The sequence below is a fragment of the Corvus hawaiiensis genome, chromosome 5, assembly GCF_020740725.1.
Source record: "Corvus hawaiiensis isolate bCorHaw1 chromosome 5, bCorHaw1.pri.cur, whole genome shotgun sequence".
Taxonomy (NCBI): Eukaryota; Metazoa; Chordata; class Aves; order Passeriformes; family Corvidae; genus Corvus; species Corvus hawaiiensis.
The window spans coordinates 13839658-13860276 of NC_063217.1; the positions used below are offsets into that span (position 1 = coordinate 13839658).

At 36.8% G+C, this 20619-nt stretch overlaps 1 protein-coding gene across 2 annotated transcripts in view; it reads right to left on the minus strand.

Annotated features, from left to right (window-relative positions):
• Positions 1 to 20619, minus strand: part of SLC2A9 (solute carrier family 2 member 9) — an 85964-nt gene that overhangs the window by 10140 nt on the left and 55205 nt on the right. For both annotated transcript variants that reach the window (XM_048305155.1, XM_048305154.1), the window contains 3 exons: positions 19112 to 19213; positions 17052 to 17127; positions 479 to 606 (listed from right to left, as the gene is read on the minus strand). In XM_048305155.1, coding sequence (XP_048161112.1) covers positions 479 to 606; positions 17052 to 17127; positions 19112 to 19213 — 306 coding nt within the window. The remainder of the gene's footprint in view (positions 1 to 478; positions 607 to 17051; positions 17128 to 19111; positions 19214 to 20619) is intronic.

Here is a 20619-nt window from a genome sequence, read left to right on the forward strand (position 1 = left end):
ACCAGCTAAAGAAGACAAAAACCTGACAGAAGTTGAAAGAAAAAGAGCCATTAAGCCAAGCTTATGGAGGGAGGTACATCTATTCCCCCATGAGATTAATATGGATTCTCAAAGCATAGGGTAAACCAGATGATGGGTATCCTAATGCCTGAAGAAAGAGGCAGGGACAATCTCCATCAGTGACTGTGAGCCCAGACAAAACCATCAGCCTGCATAGCTGAAACACTCCTGGGAGGAACTTGCCATTGAGGGTTGTCCATGGTTACAGTACTTTTTCTATTGCAGGCCAGTTTTTTCCAACACATTCCAGCAAGGAGACAGGTGGGTTTCACAACTGATCTGTATCACAAACATGGTAGGAATGTCATTGGCTTCAATAATAGGATGTTTATTATTACCTGAAATTTCTTCTCAAATGTCATATGTCCTTCTATACCAACAATATCACAGCATATCAATTATCAAGGGTGTTGAGTACCTGGATGAAAGGGAAGAGCAGTCCCACTGCGAAGTTGGAGAGCCAGTTGACTGTCCCAGCTATCATGAATGCGGCCGGCCTCTGTGACTGCTGGAAGAACTCTCCAGTGAGGACAAAGGGAATCCCACCTGAAACGGGGTCCAACAAGGCAGTGATTTTAGTTAAGTCCCCCTCCCATCAGCAGAGATGAGCGAGCCACACACCTCCATGACTAGCACTGCTCTGCAGCTCTCTGCAGGGCCTCCTGAGACAGATTTGTCAAAATCATATTTTAGAGAAGCTACACTTCTTTCTTTCATGCCATCACATCTCCTGTTTTGCATTCTTTTTCAGGGTGGCAAGCAGGTAACAGAGCAGGAAATCCACATGACAGCTTCCAGATTACCATGTGACAGGCTGTTTATTAAAAATAAGAATGATTGTTTCTACTAAAATGCTTGACATTCTGAAAATTCAGATATACTCCAAAATACATTTACACCTTAATAGTTGAATGATGGCTCCAAAGAGACTAACACCTATTTTTTTTATAATTATTACCCACTTTATTTCAGCAATAAAAAACACAAAAAATTTGCTTCCCTAAGAGTATACTTGCCATTGATGCTTATTTAATACATTCTCTGACCAGATATTGCCAACACTTCTGGCAAGGTGTATTTCTCCCATCAGCCAAGGACTCTGACCTCCATAAGAACAAGCTCAGTCGAATACCACATTTGTCACTCAGGTTTCCTTCCACCTAGGCAGTAGACTATTTTGTACAGCACTGGCATATTGCTGGCCTGACAGTAACCCCCAGGGAGTAGCTGTCTAGTAGTTGAAAGTCTCAATTTATGATCTTTGGCTTCCTTCATTCCCATTGGATATTTCAATAGAAATACTTTAATTTCTAGAGAATAAAATATGGATTTTATTTGCTGGTCAGCTACTAATTCAGTTAATGTTACACATTAGACATGTATCTAATTGCAGAATTATTTCATTACAGTTTGAAGAACTGTAAAATCATCAACATCAGTATTTTGCTCCTACCAGTTTCTAGGTCCTCATGTGTGCTGGTGTTACCTGTCTCACCATTTAGATTTGTAGTCAAGACTCATATACGCACATACTGTATGTAAGTCTGTCCTCTGTTTTAAGCATTTTAACAAGCTAGTGTAAACAACCAAAATCATATTTATACATATATTTACTTTCAAAAACCTCTATATCAAAACTGACTTCTAAAATATATATAAATTAATAAGAAAACACCACCAAAGGCTTGTCCATCCACTGGGTTGTCTCCTTGCACATCTTTCCTTGATCTATGTGCTAATCTTTCACACTACCTTTACCCCTGGACACTTATGAATATATCTCTAAGTGCATTACAGGGATGCATCCTTATGTAGCCCCTCATGCTCAATGGCCCTGAGCTGAAACACACACACACCAGGAGCTCCTGTGAGCAGCGTGAGGTAGGGACTTGCAAACACATAACAAGACGTGCAGATGACGTGTGTTGTCAGGCACTCTTCCAGATGCAAGAAACCATGAATATGTGCATAAAAGAAAGACAATGTGATGCAGCAAACAGCTACTTTCCATCATGAGCTAGCGTGACTTTTTGTGAGAACATATCTAAAGTGGTAGCAAAGCCTTCAACTGAACTTTCTGTGCCAAAGACTGCCAGTATAAATTACACCAAAAAAGCAGAGAGCAAATAAATTTATTTACTCCTAATTTATACATAGGAAACTGACATATGGAGAGTTTAAGCCGTCCAAACTGCAGCTTTGTATCTCTCTACAAGACATATGTAGTAGAATTCTGTGACTAAAAAAAGTAACCTCTCCCAGCAGCAGTTTGAACATGAAGAAGTATCCAAACATGCATAACTTTACAAAATTCAAGCAATATGGGGTCTATCAATGCTTGATGGCTTTCAGTGGCCATTCTATCATACCCTTGAGATTTGGGTTCAAATGGCAGCAATAACACCTGTTCTGTCAGCACCTGGTTTGGGTCTCAAATGCCATATGAGGCAGTAGTTTGTCGGGACACTTACCCCTTGGAGAGAGGAACTGAAGGACTGGAAATAAAAAAATCATGTAAGATGACTTATTTATGATCATTTATTCTGTCATGCCTTTGCTGTAGGACAATCTACAGAGGTGTTGCTGTTCTCATCAGTATAATAAAACATGCTGCTGGAAACAGCATTTGGAAAAACACACATTGTACAAGAGAGGAAAAAAGCCAGAGGCAAAAAAAAGTACAAAAGGACAGAAACCTATCAGAAAGCATAAGTGTTATGGAAATAAAAATGTGTGGGCACTATCTTGGAAAAGGTTGCTTGAAATTCCAATGTAATTTCTAAGAACATATTGATTATCACTAACTTTCAAGAATTCTGTGGAGGAACGGGAAGGGTGGCACTGACAGACTTCCCAGCTTTCTCATGATGTACAGAAGCATATCCACAGCATCACAAAACAGAGAAAGTCAGCTTCCATAGAGGGATGACTTAAAAGAGTCAGGGAGGAACCAAGGGGCCTGAAAAGTGGTACGTGAGTTATGTGAAAGACAGGTCAGGCACAAGAAGTGCAATGAAGTCAGGTCACTGCTGTCTATTGCCACATGCTTGGAAGAGCACAGACTTGACCTTACGAGGATGAAGAGGAGGACATGTGAATGCCTGCCAAGGGCCACACCACTGTGAAGGACACACTCTACAACTGAGTGAAGTGAAAAAGAATTCTGGGAGAGCTGAAGGAAAACTGTAAAGCCTTAAATTCACAGCGAGTGAAGGCACCTGAGATCAGCTGAGCCTATAGCCCCAGGATTCCATCCTCAGCCATTTCAAGGTGTCAGAGATGTGCTCAAGGACTCCCTTTCTCCTGGAACTCACTGTTCTTTGAGATACAAATCTGAGTGCCTGGGGCTGAAGGAAGCTGTATTATATTTTGGCTACTCTAAGTTGGATCTGAGCAGAGATCACAACACTGTGGCATTTTACCAACCACTTCTCAGAATCAGTCTCTGCAGGGTACCCTCTATAATCACTAGGCCAGATGGGTGTGTACTAGCCTGTGTTCAAACATGGAAGCTTGGAAACCACTGCGAAAAGCAATCCAACAAAACCACTGTATTTTTGGAATAGTCTTTAAATACTTTGTTTTGCAACTTTAACACATATCTGAATGTGGGTGAAATAATTCACAAGAAACCTTCCTGATGATCTTTCTGATGGAGGATGAACCTGGCATTGTCTTTTTCCCTGGAAGGCTTTCCAAACAATTTTCAGTGAAACAGCTTTATTTTAGTTCTGATCATAAAACAAAAAAATGTATATTAGGATTTCCTGTAGGAGTTTTTCAGCAAGGTATCTTCCAGACATGAATTTTAATAGGTAATGCATTGACCACATAATTACAGTGTTATGGAAATTTCTAATTTCCATAATATTTCTAATTTCTAATACTTTTTTCTTTTCACCATTGCAGTGAACATAATGGAAGAACTCTTAACATACTGCAGTCCTAGTAAAGACAGATTGTTATAGGTGTTAGGATCCTACATCTGTTGGAAACTACATACGTCTTACTGCAGGACTTGTATATCAATAAACTGTTTAATGAAACTAGATTAAACCCACATGACACAATTAGACATGCATAAATACCTCTGTATCTGTGTTCTTTATTCATTTATCTCTGTAATTAGTCAAGTTATACATAGAATCAATGTCATGTGCTGGTAAAAATCCAGACTCTCAACCCAGTACTCTTTTATGCATGAAATTGGAACATTAGAACAGAAAAAATATTCTTGGTATCCATGCTATAGATTTTCAAATATATATTTAAATTTGCACAAGTATCAATGCATTTTCTTAGGAAAAATTAAGTGCACATATTTGCTGCTTTGTTCAGTGAGCAGTTATGAATAAATACTGCTTAGCAGAAATTACAGGAGTCAGTGCAAAAATCTGAATACAGAAAACATGAGAAAGAAAGGAAAATGCTGAACTTCACATTCTGCTTTTATCGAGTACCTAACTGGGAATTCATGTTATGGCTATATATATAATTTATGAAATAAGACTGTTACCAGAATAAATGCTTAATACAAATCAGGAGATTTATTACAGTGGTAAATCACCTCTAAAGGTGACAGAAATTTTGTGCCCTAAGAACCACTAAAAGAAAGGAACTCTCTCCCTGAGCTAGAAGCTCATCTTTCAATACCCACCCAAGCCAAACCCTTGTGTGTTCAGGCAGTGGCCCCATGGCAACCAGAGGGTTTCCAGCCCCACCAGGAGGACCATCCATGGCCACCCAGCCTCCTGCATGACTCAGCACTCCAAATTCTGTCCATACAGGGGGGAGTCTGGGAATTCTGAGAGCGTGATTAGGGCAAGAGCTCCCAGACTTTCCAACTCCATGCTTTGAGACAATGAATCTTCAAAGGGAGGTGTTCTGAGAAAACAGAAAACTACCTTGTAACAATATTCTTTTTTTGGGGGAAAAAGGAGTCTGTGCAGCTCTAGAGATGATCAATGAAAATGGCTTTTATCTGCAAGGCAAGGCATGCAGGGAAGACTGATATATTCTAATAGGGTTGGGGGACAAAATACTGCCTCAATGAAAGATTTTGCTATTTGCAATTCAAGGGCTCGAGAGAGAGAGTAACTGTGGGACAGAAGCAGTGGACGTGAGGTAAAAATCCTGGAAGGTAAGTGCTGGAAAAAAAACCTAAAATTCTTCAGTGAGAGAGCAAAAGGCTGTTAGTTTCTACACAGACCTTAGTTGTTAAAAAACACCGAATAAACAAAGAAATAAACAAAAAAACCCAACCTAACCAATGAGCAAAACCCCCTCAAAATGTGCAACAAAACCCATGCGAAAGTATATTTCAGGAATACTGCTAGTGAGAGACGCAATGCAGCTACTGAGTTTCTTCCATTTCTGTAGGCCTACAGATAGAATAAGAATTTTGCAAAATACATAGCTCAATTTTTATAGAGGTGTTCTGTCACCTGTTAGATTATTTTAACTTGCACTTTGTATTTGATTGAATAATACCCCACCAAATATGACATTACAGTCAGATATGACAGCTATATTCCCAGCTAATCCTGATGAGAGAACTGGGAACAGAAGGTGTGACAGAGGTGTTCTGAGTCACAGTTTCATGCTACAGACTTTTCTAGCTGTCTGCAGCTCTTCTCCACAGGATAACTAAGTAAAACAGGTTATTTGTTTGTAGAAGAGGGTGTAGTTCATTAACCACATTAATTTGCACCATTTGAATCTTTTCTGCCTTAGATTAAACACCACTTGAGTAAAAAAACATTTAAAGCTATCAGTCTATGGCAAAGCAAAAGTGCAAACTATAAAACCAAACTAAAACACACAAATAATACAAAACCTTGCAAACTCCAGTATTATAAAATTAGTATTTATAATTATTAAAGGACTAGTTTTTAATGCAATATTGTGTGAAAGACTTTTTGCATTGATTAACTGGTCTTTGATTTAACATCTATATAAAACCTGCTATTCCAAAAGCATTTAGGAAGCCAGTTCTGGAGGTATTCTGAACTTTGTTGGTGCAAGGCAACCCATATCATTCAGGGTAAATAAAACAAACTAAGAACCAGTGCAGAACAAAAATATTGATTCACTCGGTTCTAACACCAGTCGTTGAAATGTTATTTCTTGGTTCTCAGGTAATTTACACGAAAATGATTGACATACAACAACAAGGCTATTACATAAAATATAATAGATCACACAAAATGCTTTCTAGTTCTACTTAGGTAACTAGTTCTACAGCAGATATTCCCTGCAAAAAAGACACAAGAGTATCCTTATTTGAACTATCTGATAATTTCCTCTTCAGTGAAATTCTCCCCCTCTTAAATATTAGTTAGTGCATTTTCCTATAATTTTTACTTCCATAAGTCAGTGCACACAAGCAGAATTTTATGAGCAATCTGTTACTGACTGAATAATTTTTTCTCTGAAGATTTGTTCGATGAAGGTAAAATACTTACCATGTAACTGATTAATCCAAATAAATTCAATACTTTTAAGATATTTTTCTTTAGATGAGTTATAACTATTCCCTTTGAAATACAACTCTTGGCTGTAAACTGAGGAATATATTTAACTTTTAATTTATTTTAATTTATTACTTTAATTTAATTTTTTTTTTCTTTTTTTAACATACAACAAACCAGCAGTATGTAGGCCATTCTGACAAATTCTGAGCAAAATGAATATGTTTGTTTTTTGGATTTTGGTAATGATTTCTGTCTATTGGGAAATTTGGTGAGGGTTTATTTTTTATTTCTGTTTATCTATTTCTGTTTATTTTAATTCTATTTATTTCTGTTATTGTTGCTGTTTGATTTTTTTTTTTGGTGTTGGCTTTTGTTTGTAAAAACTGAACCTCAGTATTAAGTTTCTACTCTGGTTCTTGGCAACGTTTCTTTTTGCTTCACAGTTGCAATGCTGCGTATCTACCAAAGAACAAAATGCAATTAAAAAATACACTCAACTTATGTAAATGGTCTTCAGATCCACTTTATAACATCACAACCTTAATTATAGCCCAACTTTCTGTTCTATTTGAATGTAAAGAAAATTTTCTTTTAATGAGCTATGAGTCTATATGATAGAATTAAATTTATAATTATTCTCTGCAACAATGATGATTAGGCACTTCTGTTCATATTACATTGCTAAAACTAATTATCTCAATGATGAGAACAATGATGAGAGAGTTTTTACTTTAATAAAAGCACATAAGCATCCTTACATATTCATCCACTACACAGGTGGCAGTAGAATGGAAACACTCAAATTAAAGACTCATGACTCTGCTCAGTCCTAGGTAAGAGAAATATTCTTACAGTCCCAGCATTTTATGAGGACTGAAAAGAAGAAAAAACCCCAACCCCTATCTATTCTAGGCTTACTGCTTCTACAATAATCTTCTGAAAGAAATATAAAGCCATCAACCACGATTTCCTGTCAGGAATTCAGGCTGACAGACCATTAGCACAAAGTGCTGCTGGTTCTGAACCTGCAAGCTAAAACAGTCTTGAAAACTTGGTGTGGCATGTCAGGCTTTCCTCCTGAAATATTTTAACAAATAAATTATTCATACTAGCAATGCAAAATTATGTCATTGTATAGGTGCATTCATCCTGAAGGACCCCAACAGTAAAAACAATGGGCCAAATTTCCAGAGAAGCTGGGACTGAAGAGTTCTCTCTGTCCTTCTCCTGTTTAAGATGGGTAACAGACCATGTCTTCACTGTTTATGATTTCTGGAAACTGTTGAAGTTTTTAGGACACATGGCCTCAAATGCCAGTAATTAAAGAAATTGGTTGCTACCACAGAGTGGTAGACAAGGCATGAGGAGCAGTAGTTGTAGAACTAATGAATGTAAGAAAATAAAAAAAATGTTTTTTCCTTACTGTGGCCAATAACAAAAACAAATATAACAAATTGCAATATCTGATTGCTGACAAACAGAAAGGAAAAGGAAGAGTGAGTCAGAAGATGCATTTTGACTAGAAGTACCAGCTGAAGACAGTAACAGTCTTGCTCTGATGAACAATAAAAGCCTTCTTTCTGATGAAACTCAGAAAGAGGTCACCAGAGCCACACCTCAGTGTTTCCAAAAACGTGAAGTTTCTGGAGTAGGACAGATAATATCTGGAGATTTAAAAGAAGGAACTGCTTTGACTCTTTGCTTGGTCAAACTGACACTGACTACCCTTGTTCATGCAGTTCTCCTTTTGACCTATCCTTTTCCTCTGAGAGTCTGTTACTGGTGTTTATTCATCTTTCTATGCATTGCATTGGCAACCAAGAAACACTATCTGGACCCTAGAGCAGTGTTCATTGCAACATCAAACTAATAATCTTCTGCATCTAGATCTTAGCCGTGGAGCTTAGTCAGAAACAGATGAGGTGAACAGAAAACTTTGCTGTGCATTGTGCCTGAGCATAAGGAAAATAAAATATTTTTATTGCCTTATATTCATTAATTCTACATCTACTGTTCTATATATTTATTAGCTTGCACTTTTGCATGTATAAGTATTTTATAAAAAATTCACAGAAAAAAGCCAGTGTATTTTTTTACTAGGCTTTTCATATCCAATCCCTATTATTCTGAATAATGTACCTAGGTCACTTACACAGCTTTTGAATAAATTTTTTTTCATGGTTACATGAACCTCTAAAACACATGGGTGCATTTTTGCAGCAGTAAATTTCTTCAGGGTTGGAGTTGTGAGCCATCAACAGGTAATTAATGATCATTCAGGAAAAGCTGCTAGTTCAGGTAGGAGGAGTGCTGTCAAGTGTCAAAGCATTCACATTTTGAAAGCTTCAATTAAGACAATTTGTAAAATCTATTGTTAGCGGGATAAAGTTCATAAGTTTTCTTGCTGGTGAGAACTCCAGGTGTCACCTCCAGCAATTCCTTTATTCAACAGATAAAATTACCTTTCAAATACTAGGGGTTCATTTGTCTTTAGAACTGCCAGTAATTATAAAGAATTGAAATCGCTTCTGCTACAGAACTGTTAAAAGCTACACATTTTCTCTATGCTGCTCTTTAAGAGAGAAGAATTCAAATCAAACATAAAAAAGTATTAACCCCAAAATATATGTTGAATGACATTGTATTTAATATATTCAAGGGGCATGCTATCGTCCCCCCCAAAAAATTCAGTGAATATTGAAAGCAATTGTTATTTCTTAACAGCCTAAAAAATCAGTTTATTCACTCAAAGGTAATATAAAGATCAATGCTCAACTACTTGACTTGGTAGAAGAAGATGAAAATACTCCTGCCCCCAGGAGCATTTTACTGTTGCTAGAGAAAACCAGAAAAGGAAAGGTAAATGAGCCCTCCCACAGCTGTGCTTCAGCCCACACAAATTAAAGCAATGGCATTGACAAGGCAGGCCGTGATGGCTGCAGCTGGGAGGACAAAACACCAATTCTAACTAAGGAGACTTGCTTTGGATGGATAGCAGTCCACAGCAAGGAAGTTTACAACAAGGCAGGGGATGGAGCCAGGGGTCTCAGAAAATCTTCAACTGAGACTGGTATGTACTGTCTCCAGGTTATTACAAGTTTCTGAACTGAACCATAACTCACATTTGGAATATTTAATCATTTAATTTATGCAGCATATTTTAATTCTGCTGTTGTGCCCACAAAAGCCTTACAACTATCAACAAACCAAGCCTTTTCTTAAATACCTGGGAAAACTAAAGGTTATTTCTGCACAAATACTCTCCATATCCAATGCAGGAACTACTTGGCATTATCAAAGAATGCTTATCTGCTGTAAAGGCTTCTAGTTTATAGAATAAAAAAAAATTTGAAAATTAACCTAACCTTTCAAATCTACTACTTTTTAACTAAATTTAGAAGAACATGAGTTTGTTTCTTCTTATCATCAGAGAGTACAGAGAATGTTTTTTTTCTGCTCAAGCAAGCTCAAACTTTCTCTCAAAGTGGACTGGCATAATGCCTCTGTGGGAAGCCATGAGTGTTAGAAGTTTTTACATCCCACTCAAAGTGGAGAAGCTAAAACATCACACAAAGCTTCTGTAAATGCCTCTTTCAGGCAATAATATTGATGCTGCCTTTCATTACACTAACTTTATGTCTATGTAAGTGCTATCACACCTTCGGTTGTGTTTCACATCCAAGAGCTGATTTTTATTTTCTTCACTCATGACATTTCAGACTGCACAAACCTCATGACTTTCAAAGTGACCCTTTTATGACAACAGCTCTACTGTCAATACAACTGCACACTGGCATTCAGGGTAAGAGCATGGACTGATTTAAACTTTAAATACCAAAGTATCTTTGATACACCTCAGGCCATAGCAATGATTTCCTCTGAGTTTTCTTTTGTTTCCTTTAAAATGTCAATTTTAAATTATATTCGGTTGTATTCATTGTATTAAGCTGTGCTAGGAGAGACTTCACTCACATTCCATAAACCATGACAAATATTATAAAACTCTCCAAAAAAGAGACAAGCATAAGTGAAATATTTTTCTGGAATGGTCTGGTTTGTTGATATTTCTCAGCTGCATCTGAAAATGCAGTTGTTATACAAAATTTAACAATCAAAAAATGAAGATCTTGCTGCTATAAAATTACTGGGTTTTTTCAAATTCATCTGAGTTTGAATTTTACTGATTTCTCTTTCCAGTGATCAAACATACCACTGATCTGATTTTGTCATCCTTACACATACTAAATAGAAACCTATTTTAAAAGTAGGAATTTAAGTAAAATCATACAGGCTCATGTTTGATCACACTAAATTCAGCCTTATCCATACTCCACTGAACTCAGCAGGACTCCTGTAGGGAAATGCTACTTGTCCACAGAAATACTTACAGTGTTAAAGACCAGAACAACTACTTCTAAGATGTTACGTGGCGTAAGGCAGTAAAGTCAGAATGCCTGAAGCCACTGTGTAAGACTCAGCCAGAGACTCCTGCTTTCTTCCCTCTAGTGCCCCTGATTTAAAAATAGCAGTTATTGACAGAAATTAAGTCATGGGCTGCATTTTATTGCAGTGAGCAGCTAGAAAATCCCTCTGGCCACATGTGCATCTTTGCAGAAACTGGGGGCTATTAGACAGGTGGAAATAAGGTAAGACTTTATACAGAGGATCAAGCATCTCACTTAGAGATAAATGAAGAACACAAGGCTTGAAGATAAAGGAATCCAGGATCGTATTAGATCATCTGGTTCAAATACAATCCTTAGTTGTTTCAGGCAGCATTTAATTTATAGAATATGTTTGTTCCATTTCTCCATTTGCTGTTTCTGTTGAGAAGCTGATACAGATCTTGGCTCCTGAAGTAGTTAGGAATTTTTTCCCAAATTGTATTCTAAATTTATTCATGGCTAGATAGCACCTAAGTTTAGTGTCTTTGTTGCTATTTTCTGCAGCAACACTTGCCTTCAGATTATTCTTCCTTCTCAGTGTTATTTTCCCTTTGGCCTGTGTTCTTAGAAATTATATTCTCAGCCTTTTCTGTTAGACACTATGAAATTATTCTGTATATTTCCATATAAAAATCTATTTTCTTCATCTTCATGGTAGCCCTTCTTTGCAGCCCTTCTGTGCAACTGCTAGATGAGCAGTTTTGTGCTTCAACATTCAGCTCTAAGTCATCTCAAAAATGATGACAAGACGCCTGACAACACAATGAGCATTTTTCACATTACAATTCAGAGACACAATGCGTGACAATATGATGTATTAGGTCTTTAAGAAAACATGTGAAAGAATGTGCATACGGAGTGTTTATATAAAGCAATCTTTCAAATTACTTAGATAAAATATTATCAGCTATGTGGAAGTCTTTCACGTGATACTTAGAGATATTATTCTTATATTCTTCCTTAGCTAACTGGCATTTTTAAGATATCCTTAAATCCTCACGCTGTTCTGAGTTTCAAAGCCCGTTTTTCTCTCTAAGTCATGCAGGCATATATGTCCCATTCTTAGAAAGGGGAAAAATGCAAAAGATTTCAACAAAATCACTAATCTCAAACTTGAAGTGCCACCAAAACAGCATGGATTTCCAGCACAAAGATGGCTTGAGTTATCATGAGCAGGCAATGGATATAAAACCAACTCAGATTTCTGGAACTTCCATGAGTATTACTTCTTGTTGTAATAAAAGGTAACTTTTCTTTCCAAAGGACTCCAAAGAACTCTTTGGAAGAAGGAACCTTACCACATGCCTTCCTGTGCCCACACTTGCCTGATCTCCCTCCCAGAGGCAGTGGTCAAAGGGTGGGCAACACATTTGTACTACACAAGCAGTTTTTACAGATCTTACTGCACAACAGGGTCTGGGGTTATTTCTAATAATTTCCAGTGGTAAAATAAGCCCAGTGCTCCAGTGCACCATGTTTCCAGAGCCAGCAAATTTGCAGAGATTTGAAAGCAACAATACTTGCTCAATTTCTGAAAGAAGGTGGTAAAAGAAGATTGCTTCAAAGCTAGATATTTTATCAAAACAATCTACCTCTTCCCATCCTTCCATTTAAAGGCAAGCATCACACCTAACCTCCCCCACCATGGTTTCCTGTCCTTTCTCTGCAGCAGTGCTTTCTCCGCTTATTACAACTGGATAGAAAGGTGTTACATTTAAACAGAATGTGCTTCTAAGGAAGAAATACCAATAAATAACTTCGTACAAAGATAATGCATGGAAATGGTTTATGCCAGGTTTCCAAGTCCTCCAGGTCTTGACTGTCTCTTTATTACACTTATTTTCATTAGGAAAATTATCTGGAACTTCACGCCAGCGTTGCTGTAATCCCCAATTAATCAGTTAATCAGTTTTTTTCTCCATATGTTCTACTATCTGACACATGTTGACAGGTGGCAGAAAAGCCATTCTCTGGTTGGGAGGATGAAGATTTAATTGTTTTATGTAAATCAGAAAAACTTTGAAACCTGCAAGCCCCTCATCCCAAAATGCATGACAGACCCACTGACAAGTGGGGTCAACATCCCTGCAGGCAAATCAGGAAACTGAATGGAACACATTCTAGGTCAGTTTCCAGGTGTTTGTTTTTTAAACTATTTGGCTGGTGGGTAAAAGGGGATGATCTCCAGCAGGTTTTCTAAAACTACAATGCATATTTTTCAATTCTCCCTCTAAAATCAAAAGTCACTTGCTGGCACAGAAACTGTTGTGAAGGCACAATGGGTGAATGGGGAATTCAAAAAAATAGCTAAAAATAAGCAGAACCTTCTCTTTTTTTTCTCTTTAAGTAATATTTTAGACTATCTTTCTTTAAAGAGATTGATTCTGCAGGGACAGTTGAACATGAGTGTTCAGTCCATGAAGAGGCAGCCACACAGGTTTAACTGAGGAAGTGGGAATAAATCCTAGTTTTTCCTTTTTTCTTAAATATTAACTAAGGCAAAATTAAGGAAGGAAGACATTTCACATGTACCTAAGCCTGTCTATCACTATCCAAATTTCCAAGAATCTGCACATTATTTACCCATTCTGTAAAGGCATTGCAAATCAATGCGTTTGCTCATGATGCATAACTTGAACAGCACAAATGCTCTCTGGAGATCCTGAAAATGTTTACTTTTTTTCTCTGATTTGTTTTCTCAGTTGATTTTTGGCTTTTTGCTTTTTTGTCTCCTTAGGAGTCAGAAAAAATCCCCTCAGTTTTTTCTATCCACTCTTTGCTGGATGACAATTCTTCGTTTTAAATGCATCCTATATTTATTTCAGGTCCAGCAAATATCTTAACTGGCCTATAATTAACCAAATAGGCACAATGAAGCACCTGTCTGGACCAGCAGTCTATAGAATCTGGCTCCCTAATTTATAGAACAATAAGCAATTTTTGAAGGGTAATTTTCTTTCAGATCACAGATTGACTAAACCTTTACTTTTTAGAAAGTGAAAGCTTTCTGCTGTTTGTCTTTTGACAAAAATGATGAGGTACCAAACAGCACACATGCCTGAACATACCTGTTGTTAGCATTACTGTTTCAGTCCTCAAAAATATCTGCAAGCTGAAAAGCTGTGTTCGGAAAAATGTAACAAAAAACCTCCCTCCTCAGTTTATAGTAACAGCTCACCCTTGCTGTAAAGGAGCAGATGGGACTCATGCATATGCTATCAGAAAATGGTTTACATGCCATCTAAGCTATCAAGAAGGTAATAGGTGTTCTAACAAGAGAGAAAATGTGGTTTTAAAGGCAATTTTATGCTCTAGAAAGTTAAAGCAGTTATTTTTATAAGCTCAGATCCTCATGCTATTTGTTATCTTCAGATGGGATGACTTTTCCAAGTACCAATATCTCAATGAACATAAACTAAATTCATCCTAGCTTAAGACTTGTGCCTATGGAATCATTACAAACCATGTGTTTGTAGTGTAACTACAGGAGGAATTAAGATACTGAGGATTGACAGTAGTCCCTGTTAAGCAGCACAAATGAATGGCAATACTTCTATAAAAGGCTAAAAGTATAAAAAATATGCAGCTTTACAATAAAGAATATATTTTAATTTTCTCGGGGAAAACCTCTTTTCCTACCAGAAAGGTGGGAAAGTTTTTCCTGAACTTGTCTTGTCTCATTAAACCATCAGAGTGCTACAAAAGAACACTAAAGTGTGAAATTTTCCTGCTAAAGGGGTGTCATAAAATATAGCTGAGAAGGTGGCAATAAGAAATACCTCTTCATTCCAGAAAAATCTGCATTGATAAGGTAAAAGTTTACAAGATCACAAAAAAGTTGAAAAGGAGGAAGAGGATCAATTGCTTTGTTTCTGTGAGACTTAGAGGGTATCGCACAAAGAACGACAAAGGATGTGTGCATGAAAGATGGTAGACATAGTTTTCTTTGCCAAAGAATGCTAAAATTTTGTTGTTTCAGACAGAGAATTAGCAAATCCATGGAAGACTAAGAAAGAGTGAGAAGCTAGGCCTCAGAAAGACCCTAAGCTGAAAAGAATGTACACTGGTTCTCAAAAAATGTCTCACCTACTTGCCCTGTTTGTATTTTCTCTGGACACTTCCCTACAGCCACTGTAATGGAGAAAAACAGAAGTAAAAGCTATCCAGTTTTGATCTTTGTGTAATAATTAAGGACTCAATATCCTTGGTAGCCTGCTTGACTGCCTAGAAGCAAAAAGCTTTTCCTTACAGTCTCTCTGCATCTTTCTTGTTTCAACACCTGCATTCTGTCTCTCAAGCACCTCGCCGTGCAGCAACAGGAGACTGGCTCTGCCATTGCAATACCCTGCTCATAGGTAGTGGCACTACTCTTAGGTCCCCAAAGCTGTCTCCTCTCAGGCTGAAATAGTCCAGTTCACTCAGTCCCTTCTCACAGGTCTCCTGACACTGACATGGTGACTCTCCAGTGGACTTGTCACAGGCTATTGATGTCTTTCCTGTACAAGGAAGGGCAGACAAAACCTGACAGGGTAATTGCACTCAACTATTGAGTTGTGCCTTGTGATACAAAAAGCAGTGGGTGCAAAGTTGATGTCGCACTTCTTGTTCAGAACAAAAAGCATGTGTTCTCTTCTCATTTAATCATATTAAAGCATTACTAATAACGGAAGTTGCCCAGCTAAAAGGTAGGAAAGTAGCTCAAATCTCTTAAGCCCCTCAAAATGGAATAGAGAAGTTTCACTGAAGATAAATCTGCCTCCATTAAAGTCAACTAAAATATTGCTATTGATTTGCAGAGATATCAGAATATGATTCTTCACAGCTTCTTCTCAACAGCTGAAGAGTCAATTACCAAGATTTTCATTAAAAGCAATTCAGTATTATGTACTACCGAGATATTCCCACTATTCTCACATATGACAAATGTTTGAACACACAGAGGAAAGGTGGAGAGGCCAACTAGGTAGCTACTGGTACATTATGAATGTTCTTTGGCTTTAACAGCACTGAGCACAGTGAAAAACACAACAGAAGCTTTAATTTTAATGAACTTCTGTAGAAAGCAAGCTAGAAATATAAAAAAAAGCTTTTTGTCCACAATGTATCTGCAGATACTTTGCTCAAAATAGATTGCAAAGTACAACACAAATCCTGAATAACATCAATAAAGAAGCTAAATGAAGAACAGCAGAATCCATTTTGAAGAATGGTGAGGTGAAGGAGAAAAGCAGAGGGTTAATCTTCACATGTTGAAAACATGACATGTAAGAACATATTGATTTACAAGTTCTAAAAATAGATGGAACATATCTATAACAGGGAAAAAACTTCAGTTTGTTTCAACTGAGATTTTAAAAGATGTTGCAAGTAGCTGCACTTAAACTCTCTGGGTTTAACACCAGAAGGAAATTTTTAAAGAAGTTTCAAGTCAACATTTGACATTCCTAAGGTATTTAAAATTCAAGAACAGTTCTATTCCACAGAATTCTTTAACATCCCCCCGGTCCCCCATCTCACTCTAACAAATATATGTCAGCAGTACAGTGAACTTAGTGGAACCTGAAATTTGTCCTTACAGAAGGACAAAGAGATTGCTATTTTTTTTTCAGTATTTTCACTGTATGTTGCACAGAAATTAGTGACAATCTCTTTTCCCAGAAATAAGGGGAAAAGAAGTATCTTGGTCTTCTCCCCATTTTTCTGAAAAGCAGCATATTTTTTCCTCAGCTTTTCAAAAGAGGATCCACAGAATTACAGCAGTATTTCATTAGAGTCACATCAAATATCAGCAAGTCTTTATTTCCCCAAATAAACCACGATCAATCAATTAGACCACTTCAGTGGTGGAGATGTATAAACAGCTGATTAATGTTTAATGTGAAACTCCTTACAAAGAAAAAGAGGCAATAAATGGTGCTTAAAAAAACCTCCAAAAACTCAAGGGAACAAGTCTTACTTTCTGGTTTACAGCCAAAGTGAAGTTTTGTACAAGTGATTTGCTAACATAGTGCCAGTGCAAAAACACCTGTCCTTTGATACACAAAGAAACATGAAAAAAAATATATAGACATACCTGGTCCAATGCAGAACGATGCAATGATTGCAAGGATGCAAAATATACTGAGGTAAGGAAGCCAGTGCACACTGTTCTGGGTAGACAAAAGACATTAATTTTAAGCATATAGTATGTATTACAAATATTTTTAAAAACTCAAAGACAATAGATAGTGTTTTCCATGATTCTTAATCTATTTCAAAATTTAGTCTGAGGTTACTTTAGAAAATCACTGTATTTCTGTAGGACCTTATTAGATTGTATTTAAAGGCCTTGGTGTCTGTGAAATCTTTGTAGAGAAACACTAGACAAGCTCGTGTACCACAGAGTCTGAACTCTAAAAATTCACAGCTTCTTGTGCTAAAGGTCAAGCCAGCCTGGAACGCATTCAGCACCTCCATCCTCCTCAGGTATTTCAATCATGTTTAAAAAGAGCATCTAGGATGGCCCACAGAGCTTCAGAGTTCACCAGTCAAAGGCTTGGTTGAAGACAGGACAGGCTGACATTTGGTAGGAGGACCAGGCACCTGAACCTTGGCAAAGCATGGGATTTTCAGCCATAATCTGATTTTGCAGGCAAGGAAGGCCATGTGTGCTATCTTTCTTCTACTTCTAAGTAGATTTTTCTCTACTGAGACCTCTAAATATCAGGAACTTGAAATTCAAAGAGCAATTCCTGTGGAGTTTGCAGGACACTGTTTCTTGATCATGTATGTGAATGCTTGATTCTAATACTAATAGATGAGAAAAAAAATTGGATACTCATTTCTTTCTCTCTCCAACAGGTGGGGTTTCCCCTCAGCAAAGTGTGAATGATATTTTTATTAGAATTTTACTATTTTTGAAAATTTTCTAAGATATATGTAAGTGTACTATAACCACCTTGAGTGGCACTGTAAAAATACTCTTGCTAAAGAAAGAAATTATTTTTTTCAGTGTTAAGGAAAAGCCCCCATTTTCTGATGCTCTTTCTCTTCTAGGCTGGGTTATTCCCTTAATTATGTGGAAACTGTGGTCTCCGGGGCATTAAGATTAACCAAAAGGGTTGTAAATATTTCAAAATTATACAATCTGGGGTTCTTGTCTGGAAGCAAATCCAAGGTCTCTGGGAAAGAGAAAGTGCAAATAGATATAAATTCCTCTGAGACTAAGTCTATTTGTACCCTGGTCCTTTGTTCAAAGCAAATCTCTAATACTTAACACATTGAGACCCTTTTGAAAGGAGGTAAAACTGAAAGGCATGCAGACTTCAGGGACTTAAAACAACTGAAGGTCCTCACACACCCAGCTTGGCTTTAAAAGATCTGGAAGGGAATTTTTCACTGGGCATACTAAATATGCAATAACACCTCTCTTCTGGAGGAGAGCTGTCTTACAGCTGTCCTGGCAGGTGTGTGAAGTAAACCTTTATTGTGCTGTACATAGAGGTAAATCAAATAAAACTGCAATGGTGTAGCACAGACCTGCCAGTCAGCCTGACTTACTGACTCTCTTCAAGCAAGAAACGAGATTTGAAAGTCAGATTAATGGCACCACACATGAATGAAAACCAACAGGAAAACACCTTGATGAAACACCACCCAAATCCATGCCATTGCAAATGTCAGTTTTACTTCTTAAAATTCCTTAGGAACACAAACAAACTGTATCTTACATAGATGGAATCTAAAAAGTAAAATTATGCAAACATGGAAATATTTCACTACTGGGGAAAAAGAAAAATCCAAACCTAAAACAGTGATGACATATAAAACATGAAAGAAATCTCAGAGTGTATTACAAAGATAAACCCACAGAATATGGGTAAACTATTTACTCATGGGTAAAATTGTCTTCATAATAGTTCATGATATGCATAAATCTTTGATTTTAGGAGTCTGAATGTGATAAAGTCTCTAGTTTTTTAATGCAAAAGCTTTGAAGCAAACAGATTCATAAATTAGTATGCGACCTTTCAATCCTTAGGCCAAACTGATTAAAAGGATTGGCTTATGTAGCAATGTTGAGACAAACCAGTATCTAGCAGGTTTAAGATTGGTAAAAGAGAGAGTAAAAATATATAGTGACCCTAGTGTTACCTGTAAAGTCAGGGAGACGGTGAGTACTGAGAAGAAGACAATCATCAGCCCAAAGCCTCCAATGAGAAGAGGTCTGCGTCCAAGCCGCTCAATAACTAAGCCCTGGAAAACAAAAAGTGGCATTTAACTTTCTTGATAAAGCACTGAAGAACTTGGACCATGAAATATGTTCTCCTAGTAAATAAGAACATCAAAACTAAAACCATGAAGTTTGATTTTACGCTATTGATAAACTATGACATGTTCATAATTGAGCTCACATTTATGTTTACAAAATTCAACCTCCTTGAAAAAACAAGTCAGCATGGTATCCTTATCTGAGACCACCAAAAAAATTGTACATTGATTTAATGGCTTAAAAATATGCATTAATTTCTATGACAATGTTCTTACAATTTGTTTTTTTAAATTTCAGTATGTTGAAGAGAATTATAGTCTCTTGCTTGTGCATTTTGACTATTTCCTAATTTCAACATCTCTCTGAATTTAAGCTTAAAACATTTAAAAATTGAGATTTAAATCTTTTTAGCATAGATTATATCTCAATTAAACTAAATTTTATTTTAAATTTCTTTTTTTTTCAAACATAGAATAAGCATTTAGGCGTGATTTTGGATAGTTAGTGTAATTAGAATATCCAAACAAAATAAATCCATGCAGCAGAAAACGTTGCTCAGACAGGTGAGTTTAATGCTGATACTTGTGCAGTTACACCCATTTTGAATTTATATTTAACACCTGAATATAAATCACAAAATTGGAATACTTATCTGCTAGAGAAAAACACAATGAAGAATTTCTTAAAAAGCTGTAACATGAAACCCTTTGCTAGTCTGACTCATTAAAATAGGCTGATACGTATTTTGTCATAACAGCTGATGTACTTTTCATGTTGATAACTACTAAAATTACTATTTACAGTTGGCTTTCTTATGAGAAAAATAAAATAATTTTATGAAGATTTAAATGTACCACTTCAAATAAGTTAAAGTAGGAATCACAAAACGGTTTGCCATATCATTATTTACTGAAGACTGAAAGCCATCTTCTACAAGTCCTTTGAGGAAAAGATAAATTGGGCAACTAAAATGAAAACTGGAATAATACCCTTAATTCTGGGAAACAACACACACCACTCCACTGTGAGCATCTAGAAGAAATGTGTTAAAGAAAAGTACAGAGACACCCAGGGACGAAATGCCTTGAGAGGCAAGTGCTTCTTCCTCTGTGTGGGGTTCACCAGTACATTTTAGGACAGGCTTGTCTGTCCTAAACACGTTGATGTTGCACCCTGAGCTGAACTTCCCCACCAGATATGCACTGTGATGCTGCAGATCACTGAAAGCAGCTCTGTGGCAAGATTTTGCATTCTTTATTTCTTTAAATGGTGAAATATACAAATTTGGACAATTTCCACAGCTTCCACAGTAGAATTATGGAATTTTAAAAAGACCTGCACTCATGTTAGTAAGATTTTATGAGGTCCAAATGTTTCAAAACTGCAACTG